The 16,877-nt window shown below is 47.0% G+C and overlaps 1 protein-coding gene across 1 annotated transcript in view; it reads left to right on the forward strand.

The window, feature by feature from the left end:
• The first annotated feature begins 349 nt into the window (after nt 1–349).
• Nucleotides 350–16,877, forward strand: part of KIF18B (kinesin family member 18B) — a 36,131-nt gene continuing 19,603 nt past the window's right edge. Inside the window, exons 1-6 of the mRNA XM_074940519.1 lie at nt 350–401; nt 1,060–1,104; nt 5,075–5,421; nt 6,913–7,070; nt 8,004–8,108; nt 13,855–13,965. Coding sequence (XP_074796620.1) covers nt 5,100–5,421; nt 6,913–7,070; nt 8,004–8,108; nt 13,855–13,965 — 696 coding nt within the window. The 5' untranslated portion in view covers nt 350–401; nt 1,060–1,104; nt 5,075–5,099. The remainder of the gene's footprint in view (nt 402–1,059; nt 1,105–5,074; nt 5,422–6,912; nt 7,071–8,003; nt 8,109–13,854; nt 13,966–16,877) is intronic.

Here is a 16,877-nt window from a genome sequence, read left to right on the forward strand (position 1 = left end):
AGGCCCCCAGAGGGCAAGGGCCGTGCCCACCATCTCTGCGCAGCGGCGGCGGCTGAGCTGGCCACGGGACCCATCCGCCCTGCGGAGGGGGCCTGACCAGTGCCCTGCAGCCCAGCCAGCGCACGCGCGGCGCACCCCTGGAGCGGGACCCCCAAGGGCCCGGCGCCGCCGTACGTCCGCGGGACCCTTCCTCAAAGAACTACAACTCCCGGCGGGCCCTGCGAACCCCCCCCGTCTGAGGACACTCCTATTGGCTGTGTGAAGGGAGCGGGCTCCGCCCCCTGGCGGCGCAGAGCCAATCAGAAGGAGGCTGGCGGCCAATGGGGAGAGCGGCCGGGCGTTGCCGGGTGATTTGAAAGGCGGCAGGCGGAAGCGGCTGGTCGTGCGGGCCCCGTTCCACGGTAAGAGCCGCGGCCGGTCCTCTCCTTGACGGCCGCCCCCGAGCGCCAGGGGGAGCCCTGGGCCCTGCCCGAGCCGAGCCGCCCGCCCGGGGCCTCAGGCCGCCCGCAGCCCGGCTCCCCGGGGCGAAGGGGCGCAGCCGGGCCGCGGCTGGGGCCTGGGGGTCGCTCCGGGGCGGGGCGGGGCGGGGCGGGGCGGGGGCCGCTTTGCCCAGCGCCCCCGGAGCCCGGGCCGCAGACCGGCCCAGGGACAATGTGTGCAGCGGGGGGGGCCCTGAACCGCGCTGCAAACCCTGCGTGGGCTGGAAGCCGGGCCGAGCCGGGCCGGGGGGTCCCCCCCACCTCCAGCCCTTTCCCGGGAGCCGCTCCCGCGGCAGGGGGCGCCCTGCGCCGTTCCTCCCTCGCTCCCGGGCGCAGGCGCTGCCCTAGTTTCTCCCTTACCCGCTTCGTCTCCTAAATAAGTCAGTGTGAACACGGGGCGCCGAGGAGGGGGGAGCAGGTTTAAAATAACTACCCTGTTCGCGCACGCCACATGGGTGCGACCTTTAAGCAATTAAACTTCATTTTCACGCTTTTTAAAAGGTTGCCAAACGGGGGAGGGCTGATTATTTGAAAGGTCATTACAAGTTCATCCCCGTTGCCTTTGCAATTTCTTCTTTAGAAGGTGAGGACATGCCACCTGGTGTTCATGGCGCTACTGGAGTGGGTACGTTCAGGGTAAATGAGCGTGTGTCTGATTCTCCCTGCCCCACATAGCCCCGGCTCCCACAGAAATTAGTAGGATCTGTGGGGGTGGGACAACTCTGACAATCGTTCATGCCCCAAATAAAGGGCTTTGCTGATCTGCAAGGTGTCTGTGGAGAAGCTAATAGGGATCAGAAGGGATCTTTCGTGACCCCTTTTCTGGTGTCCTTGCACTAATAAATATAAGAGGAGGATATATGACCTTTAACCTCTAGATCGGGGTGGGAAACTTTCTGGCCTGAGGGCCACGTCTGCATATGGAAATTGTATGGCAGGCTCACCAATTCGAGGTTGGGGTGTGGGAGGGGGGGTGAGGGCCCTGGCTGGGGGTGCGGTCTCTGGGGTGGGGCCAGAAATGAGGAGTTCAGGATGTGGGAGGGGGCTCTGGATTGGGGCAGGGTGGGTGGGGTGGGGTGGGGCAAAGGCTCTGAGATGGGGCTGGGGATGTGGGGTTTGGGGTGTAGGAGGGTGCTCTGGGCTGGGACTGAGGGGTTTGGAGGGTGGGCAGGGGATCAGGGCTGGGGCAGGGGGTTGGGCTGTGGGGGGGAGGCTCCAGGCAGCGCTTACCTCAAGCAGCTCCCAGAAGCAGTGGCATGTCCCAGCTCTAGTGTAGCTAGGCAGCTCTGCTGCTTGCTGCCCTGTCTGCAGGTGCTACCCCTGCAGCTCCTGTTGGCTGTGGCTCCTGGCCAATTGGAGCTGTGGGTGAGGCACTTGGGGTGGAGGCAGCGTGTGGAGCAGAGCCCCCTGGCTGTTCCTACGCATCAGAGCCGGGGTGGGGACATGCTGCTACTTCCGGGAGCTGCGCGGAGTGGCCCCCAACCCTGCTTCACAGCTGGAGCACCAGAGCGGGGCAAGCCCCAGACCCCACTCCCCAACGGGAGCTCGAGGGCCAGATTAAAACGGCTGGCGGACTGGATGCAGCCTGCGGGCCATAGTTTGCCCACCCCTGGTCTAGGTTTAGTTTGAATCTATCTCATGTCGGCAGAGACCAGCACATAGCCACCAGATGATAGCTATCTAACCTTTGGAAAGAGATATACTAAGACAGAAGATATCATAGTACCACTGTATAAATCCACGGTATGCCCACACATGGAATACTGCGTACAGTTCTGGTCACTCCATCCTAAAAGAGAGAGATTAGAATTGCAAAAGTTCAGAGAAGGGCAACAAAAATGATTTAGGGGTATGGAAAGGCTTCCATAGGATGAGAGGTTAAAAAGACTGGGACTGTTTATCATATCCTTAGTGTCTTTTCTAAGATGAAGGTCTATAAAATCATGAATGGTGTGGAGAATATTTACTAGGTCTGTCGATTAATCACAGTTAACTAACGATTAACTCAAAAAAATTAATCGTGATTACAAAAATTAATCGCACTGTTAAACAATAGAATACCAATTGAAATTTAAATATTTTTGGATGTTTTTCTACATTTTCAAATGTATCTATTTCAATTACAACACAGAATACAAAGTGTACAGTGCTCACTTTATTTTTTTATTACAAATATTTGCTCTGTAAAAATGATAAACAAGATAGTATTTTTCAGTTCACCTCATACATGTACTGGAATGCAATCTCTTTATCATGAAAGTGCAACTTATAAATGTAGTTTTTTGGGGTTGTTTTTTTTTTGTTAGGTAACTGCACTCAAAAACAAAACAATGTAAAACTTTAGAGCCTACTAGTCCACTCAGTCCTACTTCTTGTTCAGCCAGTCGCTAAGACAAACAAGTTTGTTTACATTTACGGGAGATAATGCTGCCCACTTCTTAATTACAATGTCACCTGAAAGTGAGAACAGGCATTCAAATGGCACTGTTGTAGCCGGCGTTGCAAGATATTTACATGTCAGATGCGCTAAAGATTCATGTGTCTCTTCATTCTTTGGCCATGGTTCCAGAGGACATGTTTCCATGCTGATGATGCTAGTTTAAAAAAAAAAAAGTGTTAATTAAATTTGTGACTGAACTCCTTGGAGGAGAATTGTATGTCGCCTGCTCTGTTTTACCCACATTCTGCCACATATTTCATGTTAGAGCAGTTTCGGATGCTGACCCAGCACATGTTCATTTTAAGAACACTTTCACTGCAGATTTGACAAAATGCAAAGAAGATACCAATGTGAGATTTCTAAAGATAGCCACAGCACTCAACCCAGGATTTAAGAATCTGAAATGCCTTCCAAAATCTGAGAGGGATGAGATGTGGAGCATGCTTTCAGAAGTCTTAAAAGAGCAACACTCTGATGCAGAATCTACAGAACCCAAACCACCAAAAAAGAATATCAACCTTCCGCTGGTGGCATCTGACTCACGATGTTGAAAATGAACATGCGTCGTCCACACTGCTTTAGTTCATTATTGAGCAGAACCTGTCATCAGCATGGACGCATGTCCTCTGGAATGGCGGTTGAAGCATCAAGGGATATATGAATCTTCAGTGCATCTGGCATGTAAATATCTTGCGACACCAGCTACAACAGTGCCATGTGAACATCTGTTCTCACTTTCAGGTGACATTGTAAACAAGAAGCAGGCAGCATTATCTTCTGCAAATGTAAACAAACTTGTTTGTCTGGGCGACTGGCTTGAACAAGAAGTGGGACTGATTGGACTTGTAGGTGCTAAAGCTTTATGCTGTTTTGTTTTTGAATGCAGTTATTTTTTGTACATAATTCTAAAAGTTGTAAGTTGAACTTTCATGATAAAAAGATTGCACTACAGTACTTGTATTAGGTGAATTGAAAAATACTGTTTCTTTTTTTTACAGTGCAAATATTTGTAGTAATATAAAGTGAGCACTGTACACTTTGTATTTTGTGTTGTAATTGAAATCAATATATTTGAAAATAAAGAAAGCATCCAAAAATATTTTAATAAATGGTATTATTATTAACAGCACACTTAATTGCAATTAACTTTTTTAGTTGCTTAACAACCCTAATATTTACCCTTTCACATAACCCAACAGAGGTTTCTTGATAAAATTAATAAGCAGCAGGTTTAAAACAAACCAAAGGAAGCACTTTTTCAACACAGTGCGCAGTTAACCTATGGAATTCATTGCTGTAGATGTTGTGAAGGCCAAAAGTATAACTGGGTTCAAAAAAGATAAGTTCATGGAGGATAGGTCCATCAATGGCTATTGACTGCCAGAAGCTGGGACTGGACAACAGGATCGATCACTGTTCGTTTCCTCTGAAGCATCTGGCACCAGCCACTGTTGGCTCATGCTCAAATAAACTGGTTAGTCTCTAAGGTGCCACAAGTACTCCTTTTCTTTTTTCTTTTTACGAATACAGACTAACACGGCTGTTACTCTGAAACCTGTTGGAAGACAGGATACTAGGCTAGATGGACCGTTGATCTGACCCACTATGGCTGCTCTTATATGAAATGAACTGGGCAGATGTCAGTCCAGTGTTTGGACAGGTGACCATATAAACAAAATGTCACTGCAGTTGGCAGCACTAACTGGCTTTTTATCAATAGTCACAGCAGAAAGACCAAGGACTGAACTCTCCCCCTGCCCTTGCCCCCGGCCCCGGAGGAGGTTGAGCACTGGTGGTGGTGATGGGAGGCATGAGGGGGTAGGGGTAGGCAAGGTTCCTATATTGTACTTCTGCAAATAGATAGGCTTTAGTCTCTGGACTGTAAATCTGGCATTTAGAGCATTACACAGCGTGTGAGAGGCAAATAGGTTGATAGCCAAGAACATACGGCAAACAGCAGTCCCGTATTTTTAAATAAAGGGGTCTATTGCCCTGAGAAGAGAGTTTGTTCCCTAAGTGGTTGCTAATTCAGATCCATTCATCTTGCCAGCCCCTCTGGATTTTTGGATCATTGAAAAGGTGTGATCCAACGATCAGTGATGGGTGTTCAGTGTCCTGCTTCTGACTGTGGCTTTTATTCCCTCTTTGGATGCAGTACTGACTGAAGCTGCTCTGCAATCATGGTGTCAGTTCTGCCCACGGAAGAGGGCAATGTGGCAGTGGTGGTGCGGGTACGGCCCCAGAATCAACAGGAGCGGGAAGGGAGTCGTCACGCTGTGGTGCAGGTGATCGGTGACAGCATGTTGGTGTTTGACCCCGAGGAACCCCGTCTATCGGGAGTTTTTACAGGCTTCCGGGGGCATGATGCCCCGAAGCGAAAGGGCAAGGACCTGAAGTTTGTGTTTGACCAAGTGTTTGGTGAGAGTGCTACACAGGAGGAAGTATTCCAGCACACAACTAAGGAGATCCTGGATGGGGTGCTGAATGGGTACAACTGCTCTGGTAAGGAGCCCTGCTGTGGCATTTTATTTGGCTTCATTATACAGAGTTAACTGAACACATTACAGGGTTAAGTATGCAGTGAACATAGTGAAATGCCATTGCTTAGGGCCTGAGCCGACTCCTTGCAGTGTGTGTGTGGGGGGGGATTTTTATCACATCCAGCACTGTAATTTGCAGGAAGCTGCTGCACATAGAAGAGGCTCTTCCACTCTTTTTTTTCTTTCATTTGATTTCCCCCAACAGAGCCACCTTCCCACTGTTTGGTCCACACAATTAAACTTTAATAACTTAGCTGATGCCTCAGATGGGATCCGAGGCCAGACTGGTTCAATAGCGGATCAGGCCTGGTCAGTCCTGTATTCCTGTAGACCAGTGGTTCTCAACCAGGGGTCCATGGCCCTCTGGGGGGCCGTGAGCAGGTTTCGGGGGTCTGCCAAGCAGGGACAGTGTTAGACTCGCTGGGGCTCGGGGCAGAAAGCCTAAGTCCTGCCATGCAGGGCTGAAGCCCGAGGCCCTGAGCCCCACCACCCAGAGGCGGAAGCAGAAGCTGAACACCTTAACTTCACAGAGGCCCCTTTGATGTGGGTCCCCTGTGGTGTGGAGCCCCAGGCAACTGTCTGGTTTGCTACCATCTTCTGTTGGCCCCACCAAACATGGAGCTCCCCTTTGATATGAAGACATTAGTGCAGTTCTGCAAGTCAGCCATGCTGGTGCAGTAATAACGAACTAAAAACAGAAGGGAGTTGTCTCGTGGTTAGAGCCTGGGACTGGGCATCAGAACTCCTAGGCTCTATTTGGGGTGTGTTGTGAGCACAGATCTGTGACTGGCTCTCTTTACATGCCCTTCTTATGCTAAATATTTTTGAGATCCTTTAACAATACTTTGTACTTCTACAGCATCTTATTAATGGGGGAAAGACTGAAATCACTAGAATACCATGTCCTATTCGGAGGTCAACACTTTTAAAAGGATGTTGAAAAATTGCAAAGGGCTCAGAGATGAGCTACAAGACTGAGTCAAGGTCTGGAAAATCTGCTTTATAGTGAAAGATTTAGGAAGCTCAATCTTATGAGTTTATTAAAGAAAAGGTTAGAGATGACTTGATCATGTCTATAAGTATCTAAATGGGGAGCAGATTTCTGATATTAGATGGCTCTTTAATCTAGCAGACAAAAAGCATAATGAAATCCAGTGGCTGGAAGCTGAAGCTACATAAAAGCAGAGTAGACAATAGGTGCAAATTTCCAACAATGAGAGTAATTAACCATTGGAACAATTTATCTAGGGTTGGGGCTGATTCTCTGTAACTTGAAATCTAAATCAAGATAGAGCATCCTTTATTTTAAAAAAAATAGACCCTGGCTCAACCCCAGAGGGGGTTGTAGGAATTATTGGGTGAAATTCTTTGGCCTATATATAGGAGGACAGATTAGATTATAGTGGTCTTTTCTGGCCTTTGAATTTCTAGTGTCTTGTCTTTCTATTTCCAGTGTTTGCCTATGGTGCAACAGGTGCAGGAAAAACCTACACCATGCTGGGCTCTGAGAAGAGTCCAGGCATCATGTACCTCACCATGGTGGAGCTTTATAAAAGGATTGAGGCAAGGAAGGAGGAGAAAAGCTGCGAGGTGCTCATCTCCTACCAGGAGGTACCCGGGTGTCTGACGCTACCCCCTTCCATCTGCTACCACCTTGAAGAAGAGGTGTCAGGGGGCGGTAGTTAGGATTACGTGTCTCCATTCCCTCAGGTTCAGTATGGTGCCAGCAAGCTGCTGAGATTCCATAGCACTATGCCACTGACTAGTCCAGCTGGTCCTGGGGTGGGAAAGAAGTTCTGTCTCTATTTTTCCCACTTGCTTTTTGGCATCCTCTCACTGCACCACAGACACTCTACAATGACCCTCCTGTGCTTGCCTTTACCCATTAGGGAGGGAAATTTTCACTTGTGTATTCCCTTCTCCCTAAGCCTTTACTGAGTCCAACACAGTGTATTGTGTCTACACCCAGATTCTGCTCCAACAAGGAAGCTATCTAAAATCCCCAGTTTGAACTCTCAGGTGACCTGTAAACAGGGTTTTGTCCCTAGCTCTACAACTGCTTATGTGAACTTGAATATGCTGATTCACTTCTCTGTGCCTCTGTAATATGGCAACACTTCTCTGCCTCGCAAGGATGATTAAGGGGTGTGCGGTTTGTGAGGCTTAGTGTTTGTGAAGCACTATGAGATTCTATGTTTGTGAAAACTATGAGATTAGTGTTTGTGAAGCACTATGCTCTTAAAAGGGCAGTGACATGGGATAAAGTCCTTGTAACGGTCTTAACGCTGTCCTTGGGACTAGGTGCTTGCATATATGGTGTTGCAGAACTCTTCCTTGATGGAACTTGTGTAAAGCCTTTCCAGAGAATCAGCCCTTCCTCCCTAGGAAGAACTTGTCTGACCTGTTTGAACTCCACTCTCTTTGCTCCTGTTGTAATCTATTATACGGTCTAGCTCCCTCCATGCAAAGACCTTCCTCTCACCTCCTGCACCTAGCTTCCTAGGGTCACTGTTTAGGATGTTTACTCTTGATTCCTTGTTCTAGGTGTACAATGAGCAGATTCATGACCTCCTGGAGCCGAAGGGCCCTCTAGCAATCAGGGAGGACCCAGAGAAAGGGGTAGTGGTACAGGGTCTCTCCTTCCATCAGGTATGTATAAGGACTCCCTACAACAAAAGAGTGCATGGACTAGGCACAGCTACAGGTCTAATTGTAAATAATTACTTTATTTTCAGTAAAGTGAAAATAGCAGAGGAGAAGTTACATTGCTTGAGCCCTTCCCACTGTTCCTGAAGAGCTGGGTGACTGGGGGTCTACAGTGCTTCTTGGGGATAGCCAGGATTGTGAGGCACCTCGCTACCACCCACCCATAGTGTGAGGAAGTCTTGTTTGTTCCTGGCATGGGTCAGTTAGTCAACACCACCAGCCCCTGGCAACGCAAGCTCGGCCTTCCAGGCCTACACAGGCCCCACTTGCTCTTTAGATGTTAGTGATAGGCACACCTCAGCCCCCAAGTCCACAGAATATGTCCTTGGAGAAGTCCTGGATCCCCTGGGCACTCACAGAATTTCCAAATCCCTGTTCCCAAAAGAACTGCATACCACAGCTTACTAGTGACACAGCTCTGCTTTACACACAGCACTCGGCTGTGGGAATTAGAGTGCCTGACGTTAATGAGGATATTAATGTAACAGGCAGTGTGGAAACTTGGTGGAATGAGAATGATCAATGGCCCAGGATAATACCCAGGTACAAAATATACAGGAATGGAAGAGTAGGTCAAACTGGTGAGGGAGTGGTGCTATATCTGACAGAAGGCATAGTCAAAGTAAAAATCTTAAATCAATCTGTACCATAGAATCTCTATGGATATGTAACCCTTCTGCCCGTCAGAGTTGGCAGCAACAAAGGCCAGGTTCAGTATTTAGGGGTTCCATTCCAATAACACAATGCAAAACCAGCTTGACCCCCCACCCAGTGACCTGGGACAAATATATAGCACCCCCGCTGGGTGCCTCCAAGAGGCAATACTTCCCCTGTCACAAGCACAGAGTCTGAGTGTAGCAAAGCCTTTTAATAACAGAGAGAAACAATGTGGCATTATGTTGGGGAAACACCACCAACAGGATTCCTAACACAATCCATGAGCAAAAAAACCCACCCCAAGCAAATTGGGCCTTGTCCTTTCCCTTTGGTTCTTGAGTCCAGCAAACCAAAAGTCCCAAAAGTCTCTGTCCCTGGTCAGTGCAGCCCCAGAGTTTGAAAGTTTATCTGCAGAGTTTTACCTCCCAACCTGGGTGGAGATGGGGGCGGGTTAAGGGGCACCTTACGTGGTCCAAAGCCGATTGCCCCACCTCTCTATGGGGCTCCGCTCCACCAGCCGTCCCACGAATCGCTCCGCTCTGCCAGCCAGCCACCCCCATGAGCTGCTCCAGGCATCCCACCAACTGCTCCGCTCCACCAGCCGCTCTGCTCTGCCAGCCGTCCCACGAACCATTCCAGCTGTCCCGCGAGCTGCTCTGCTCTGCCAGCTGTCCCGCGAGCTGCTCTGCTCTGCCAGCTGTCCCGCAAACTGCTCTGCAATATATCTTCAGGCTCTCCCACTACTTAACACAACACTCAGTGATTTCAGCTCTTAGTAAGTTTAGCTCTTTTGTGATTTCAGCTTGTAGTAGGGTGCACCATCGGCCCAAAGTGAATTCAGCTCAGTAGCCTGTAACTAGATTCCTCATAGAATCAAAATTAGCTCCGATATTCCACAGTGGAGAGAGGAGAAAGTGCAATTAGCATGTAAGGCCCTCACCTGAAGACCCATACTACCAGGTATTAATATCTATCCCCAGCCTCTCTCTATTCACTGGGTTTTGGAACCCATGACCCTTGCCTAGCGAGTGCTGCTTAGTTGATGGTGAGTCCCACTGTCCTTGATTCATATAATCAGGATAATAGTTGATTCCTGCCCCAATAACAGAGAAACTGGGGCTCCTACAGCAGCCAAAGTGACCATCTAGGCAGGGGGGGTGCCTATGCAAATGAGATCAGCCCCTGAAGTTCTTTTCCACAACCCACCATGACTCACCACCAGATGTCAGGGCAGAGCTCATCCTGACTCTGCTTACAGATAGAAATTCCATGCTTGAACAATAAAAGTATAGCAGTAGGAATATCCTACCAGCCACCTAATGATCGTGATTGTGAAATGCTCAGGTAGATTAGAGGCTACAAAAGCAGAAAACACAATACTGCTACTAATAATGGGGGGATTTCAACTATCCTCAGATTGACTGGGTATATCACCTCAGGACAGGATCCAGAGAGAAAATTTCAAGACTCCATAAACGACTGCTTCTTGGAGCAGCTAGTTCTGGAACCCACAAGGGGAGAGGCAATTCTTAATTTAGTCCTAAGTGGATCACAGGATTTGGTCCCAAAGGTGAATATAGCTGAACTGCTCAGTAACAGTGACCATAATGTAATTAAATTTAACATCGGGGGGAGGAGAATGCCAAAGAAATGCACCACAGTAATATTTAACTTCAAAAAGGGAAACTACACAAAAATGAAGAGGCTAGTTAAATGGAAATTAGAAGGAATAGTTACAAGGGTGAAGTGCCTGCAAACTGCATGGAGACTGTTTAAAAACACAGAGGCTCAAACTAAATGTATACCCTTAAATAATAATACAACAACAAAAACCAGTAAGAGAACAAAAAAAAAATCACCATGGCTAATCAAGGTAAAGGAGGTGTTACAAGCAAAAAAGGCATCCTTTAAAAATTGGAAATTGAATCTTAGTGAGGAAAATAGGAGCATAACATCTGGCAAGTCAAGTGTAAAGGTATAATTAGGCAGGCAAAGAAAAAATGTGAAGAGCTAAAGCCACAAAACTAAGATTAAAACAAAATTAAGTACACGGGAAGCCTACCACCGTACGATCTAGCTGCTACAGAAAGCACTCAAGGAAGACAAAGCCATTGCGGAGAAGCTAAATGAATTCTCTGTATTGGTTTCCATTCTAGAGGATGTGGGGGTCTCCCCCACATCCAAGCCTTCGTTTTAGGTGACTAATCTGAAGAACTGTCCCAAATTGAGGTGTCAATAGAAGGAGGTTTTGGAACAAATTGAATTGATAAGTGACCAGGACTTAGAGAGCAGCAAATATTCATCCAAGAGTTCTGAAGGAACTTAAATATGAAATGGCAGAACGACTAAGTGGTATGTTACCTATCACTTAAATCTGCCTCTGTAGCAGATGTCTGGAGGGTAGCTAATGTAAGGCTGATTTTTAAAAATATCTCCAGTAGTGATCCTGGTAACTACAGGCTAGTAAGCCTAACTTCAGTACCAGAAAAATTGGTTGAAACTACAGTAAAGAACAAAATGATGATACATAGATGAACACTTGGGGAAGAGTCAACACGGCTTGTGTAAAGGGAAACAATACCTCACCAATCTACTAGAATTGTTTGAGTGTGTTGTCAAGCATGTGGACCAGGGTGATCGAGTGGATATAATGTATGTGGACTTTTAGAAAGCCTTTGACAAGGTCCCGCACCAAAGGCTCTTAAGCAAACTAAGCAGTGCTGAGATAAGAGGGATGGTCCTCTCATGGATCAATAATTGCTTAAAAGATAGGAGACACAGGGTAAGAATAGGAGTAGGTCAGTTTTCACAATGGAGAGAGGGGAACAATGGGGTCTGTACTGGGACAAGTGCTGTTCAACATATTCAGAAGTGATTGGGAAAGGAAGTGAACCGTGATATGGCAAAATACACAGACAAAACAAAAGTATTCAATAGTGAAGTCCAAAGCAGACTGTGAGGAGTTACAAAGGGATCTCACAAAACTGGATGACTGGGTAACAAAAGGGCAGATTAAATTCAATGTTTAACTGCAAAGTAATGCACACTGGACAAAAATAATCCCAACTATACATTCAAAACGATGGGGTTTAAATTAGCTGTTACCACTCAAGAAAGAGATCTTGGAATCATTGTGGATAATTCCTTGCTAAATGTTGATTGGCTGTCAAAAAAGCTAAAACAATGTTAGGAACCATGAGGAAAGGGATAGATGATAAATCAGAAAATATGCCACCCTATAAATCCATGGTACACCCATACCTTAAATACTGGGTGCAGGTCCGGTTGCCCGCACCTCAAAAAATATATTAGAATTGGAAAAGGTACAGAGAAGAGCAACAAAAAAATGTTTAAGGTTATGAAACAACCTCCCTAGGAGGAGAGGTTAAAAAGGGTGGGACCATTCATTTTAGACGGTAGATGACTAAGAGGAGGGGAAGTATAACAGAGGTCAATAAAATCATGAATGGTATGAAGAAAGTGAACAGGGAAGTGTTCTTTACACCTTTACATAACACAACAAGTAGGTGTCATCCAATGAAATTAAGGCAGCAGGTTTAAAACAAACATAAGGAAATACTTCACACAACCCCAGTCAATCTGTAGAACTAGTCGCTGTGGATGTTAAGGCCAAAAATATAACAACAGTTCAAAAAAGAATTAGGTTCATGAGAAATAGGTTGGCTGTTAGCCAATATGGTCAGGGGTGCAACCCCATGCTTTGGGTGTTCCTAAACCTCCAAATGCCAGAAGCTGGGACTGGACAGGGAATGGATCACTTGAAATTGCCCTGATCTGTTTATTCCTTCTGAAGCATTTGGCATTGGACACCGTCAAAAGGCAGGATACTGGGCTTGATGGATCATTGGTCTAACGCAGCATAGCCGTTCTTATGTTAAGTTTACTTAATAATAAAGCACAGAAATTCAAATGATAGCAAGCACAAATATTGGAAACAAAGGTATACATACAAAATAAAATCATAGCACATGTACTAGAGCCTAAGCTTAACAAATAAGACATTGTTATGTTATACAGAGCAAAAGCTCCCCCAAAACCCTTCCAGTGTACTTCAGCCAGGTTTAGCAGTTGTCTTCTATTCGCAAAACAAGCACACTGTCAGCTTACTTCCTAGGTGAAAGATGCCCATTGGGTCTCTATACCTACAGTTATAGACCCAGAAATCCATTGTCTGTACTTGGAAATAGGATAACCCATGATGCTTGTGTTTTCCTGTCTATAATCTCCCCTAGAGCCTTTGCAATCCCTTGATTAGCGTTTTGCTCAGATTGAAAGTAGGCTTTCATTGTGAAGTACCCAATACTCAATTTGCACATAGACTGAAAGATAAATATCTCTGGCCTGAAAGAAACTTGTTTCTCATCTGGTGACCAGCCCCACGTCAAAGACAATAAGAACATTATGTTCAGTGCATTTACATAACTCTATATTGATCAGCCATACATTCACTTCACAATGGTTGTGAGAACTGGCAGGATACAGGCTTTCAGCAGAGACCTTACATGACACCCTTTGGCAAACTAATATATAGATACCACACCTAGGCATTCCCGGTAACTCAGGGATTCCCAAACTTGGTTCGCGACTTGTTCAGGGTAAGCCCCTGGTGGGCTGCGAGACACTTTGTTTACCCGAGCATCCACAGGTACGGCCGCTCGCAGCTCCCAGTGGCTGCAGTTTTCCGTTCCCAGCCAATGGGAGCTGAGGGAAGCGGTGGCCCAGCCCGCGCTGCTTCCCGCAGCTCCCATTGGCCCTGCATTTGCCTATGCTGTACCCATTCTTTGGATAAACAGGGCTTCAGTCTCAAGGGAGATTAATGTGGCATCTTTTCCCAGCCCTATGCTCACCTTCCCCACAAAGGTTTGTATGCACCTACTAGTGCATTGGTTGATGTGCTTACAAGTTCCTTGGGAGGGGGGAGGCATAGCTTCCCCATATGGGTGAGAGCTGCAAAGACCTCCCATTTGAAGCACTGTACGGTACTAATCTTTCTCTCTGTGTTCCTTTCCAGCCAAAATCAGCAGAGCAGCTCCTGGAGATGCTGGCAAGTGGGAACAGAAACCGCACACAGCACCCCACAGATGCCAATGCTACTTCCTCACGCTCACACGCCGTCTTCCAGGCAAGTAGCAGCAGCAACATCTGCGAGGATGTTCTCAGGACTCTCATCTTCAGGTTTCTGTGCCTAAATTGAGCCAAATGAAGAAACAGGAAGAAAGCTCCTGCTGTCTTGGAGTGCAGGGTCTCCAGTTATTACTTCTGTTCAGTATGTTAAGCAGGAGGATTATGTCTTCCTCTGAAGAATCTGGCAATAGCTACTGTCAGACAGAATACTGGGCTGGACCATTGGTTTGTTCTTGCAACTAAAGCAGACATATCGGGTCATCCGCTTACTCTCTGTCCTGCAGGGTAGGGTTCTCCTGCAGTGCATCCAGTGACATTTAAACAAGTGTTGGGACTCCCCCTCCCCCACTTCCCTTGGAAAACGTTTTTTTCCCCCCTTTTTTTGTTTGTTTTTGTTTTATCCCTGTACCCCTGTGTATTGCAATGAACAACTAGCCTCCTTCCTTGGTGGCCTAGTTGCAAGTTATTTCCCCCACCTTCCCTTTCGTCAGTACTTAGACACACTTTACATACTGAGCTCTCAAACTTTCCTTGGAAATCAGTCCCTGCAGCCTACAATCACTTGCTACTCTTCTCTGAAAACCTTCCAATTTCTCTTCATAGTGGTGTGCCCAGAATGGAAAAAATGAGTAACTCCAGGACTGTACAAAGAGACTATGATCTCTCTGACTGCAAGCGCCTCTCTAACTTGCTATCATTCGCCCCAGCTCTCACCACTCCGGTTTCCCAAGTTCTCTCTCCACACAAAGCAGAGCTGTTTGGGATGATTTTTCCTCAAATGGATTAGCTGCATTTTCAAGGCTGAATCTGCTGGTGTGCTGCACCTCGGACACTCCAGTCCAGGTTAGGGCACTTTGCCAGGAAGAAGGTTTAGTCATTAGGGCCTGGACTCCCAGCTGGCCACAACAGAAAACCCTCCTGTAACGGGGTCGGCACCCACCTCTCGCGAGCACCCACTCTTGTTGGGTGTGTCTGCGATCTTTAAACCAGTCTAGCCCTGGTATGGGGCTGTATCCCCAGGGCTTCCTCCCTGGAGACGCTATCTTCCTGCGGCCCTCCCTAGGCTCAGTCCCTACTCAGTGCCCACAGCCAGCCAGGAGCTCCTTCATTGCTCCCTCAGTCCCTGCTAGCAAACTAGCTTTGGGTCAGTCCTAGCAGCCAGCCAGGAGCCTCTCGCTCCCCCAGTCCCTGTCCACACTGAGCTGTCTGTGGCCCTGCTGCTCTTCCAGGCAGCCAGGCCTGCAGTCCTTTCTTCTCCAGCTCCAAGCAGCAACTGCCCTGTCTCTGGCTCTGTAGCTCCTTTTTATAGGGTTCACTCTAGCCTGCTTGGAGGACCTCTCCACTGCTCCTTACCTGGGATGAGTGTGGCAGGATGAGTGTGGGCCTAGTCCACCCCATCACACCTCCTCTCCTACTGGTTGCTTCTGCCTTTCACTTAGGCTGGCAACTATAATGGGGGGGAGAGGAACTGGCTCAGAGTAGCTCTGTGCAGGGAGGCGGGGCTGATTGTTAGTCCTGCTCTTTAAGAACATAAGAAGGGCTGTCCATCTAGCCAACTGTCCATCTAGCCCAGTTTCCTGTCTCTGACAGTGGGTAGTGCCAGATACTTCTGAGGAGATGAATGGAACAGGGTAATTATCTAGTCATCCATCTATCCCCTGTTGTCTAGCCCCAGCTTCTGGCAGTTGGAGGCTTAAGGACACCCAGAGTATGGAGTTGCACCCCTGACCATCTTGGCTAATAGCCATTGATGGCCCTATTGTCCATGAACTTATCTAATTCTTTTTTGAACCCAGTTATACTTTTGGCCTTACAACATCCACAGCAATGAGTTCCACGAGTTGATTGTGCATTGTGTGAAGAAGTACTTCCTTTTGTTTGTTTTAAACCCATTGCCTGTTAATTTTATCAGGTGACAACCTCTCCCCCCCCTCCCCCCCACCCGTGCTTGTGTTATGTGAAGGGGGTAAATAACACTTTCCTATTCACTTTCTCCACACCATTTATGATGATATAGACCTCTATAATGCCACCCTTTAGTAATCTATCTTCTAAATTGAACAGTCCCGGTCTTTTAATCTCTCCTAATATGGGAGCTGTTCCATCCCCCTAACTATTTTTGTTGCTGTTCTCTGCACCTTTTCCAATTCTAGTATCTTTTTAGAGATGAGGCAATCAGAACTGCCCACGGTATTCAAGGTGTGGGCGTACCATGGGTTTATATAGCAGCACTAAGAGATTGTCTGTCGTATGATCTATCCCTTTCCTAAGGTTCCTAGCGTTCTGTTCGGTTTTTTGACTGCCACTGCACATTGGGCAGATGTTTTTAGAGAACTATCCACGATGACTCCAAGATCTGTTGCTTGAGTAGTAACAGTTAATTTAGAATCCATCATTTTGTATCTAGCGTTGGGATTATTTTCTTCAATGTACATTACTTGGTTTTTATCAACACTGAATTTTCATTTGCCATTTTGTCACCCCGTCACACAGTTTAGTGAAATCTCTTTGTAACTCTTCACAGTCATCTTTGGATTTATCTTGAGTAATTTTGCATTATCTTCAGATTTTGCCACGTCACTGTTCCACCCCTTTTTCCAGATCATTTATGAATATGTTGAACAGCACAGTTCCCAGCACAGATCCTTGGGGGGGGGGGCCACTATTTACCTCTCTCTGTTGTGAAAACTGGACATTTATTCCTACCCTTTGTTTCCTATCTTTTAACCAATTATTGACTCATGAGAGGACCTTCCCTCTTATCTCAGGACTGCTTAGTTTGCTTAAGAGCCTTTGGTGTGGGACGTTGTCAAAGGCTTTCTAAAAGTTCAAGTGCGCTATATCTACTGGTCACTCTTGTCCACGTGCTTATTGACACCCTCAAGGAATTCTAAAAATTGGTGAGGCATG

The sequence above is a fragment of the Natator depressus genome, chromosome 27, assembly GCF_965152275.1.
Source record: "Natator depressus isolate rNatDep1 chromosome 27, rNatDep2.hap1, whole genome shotgun sequence".
Lineage (NCBI taxonomy): Eukaryota > Metazoa > Chordata > Testudines > Cheloniidae > Natator > Natator depressus.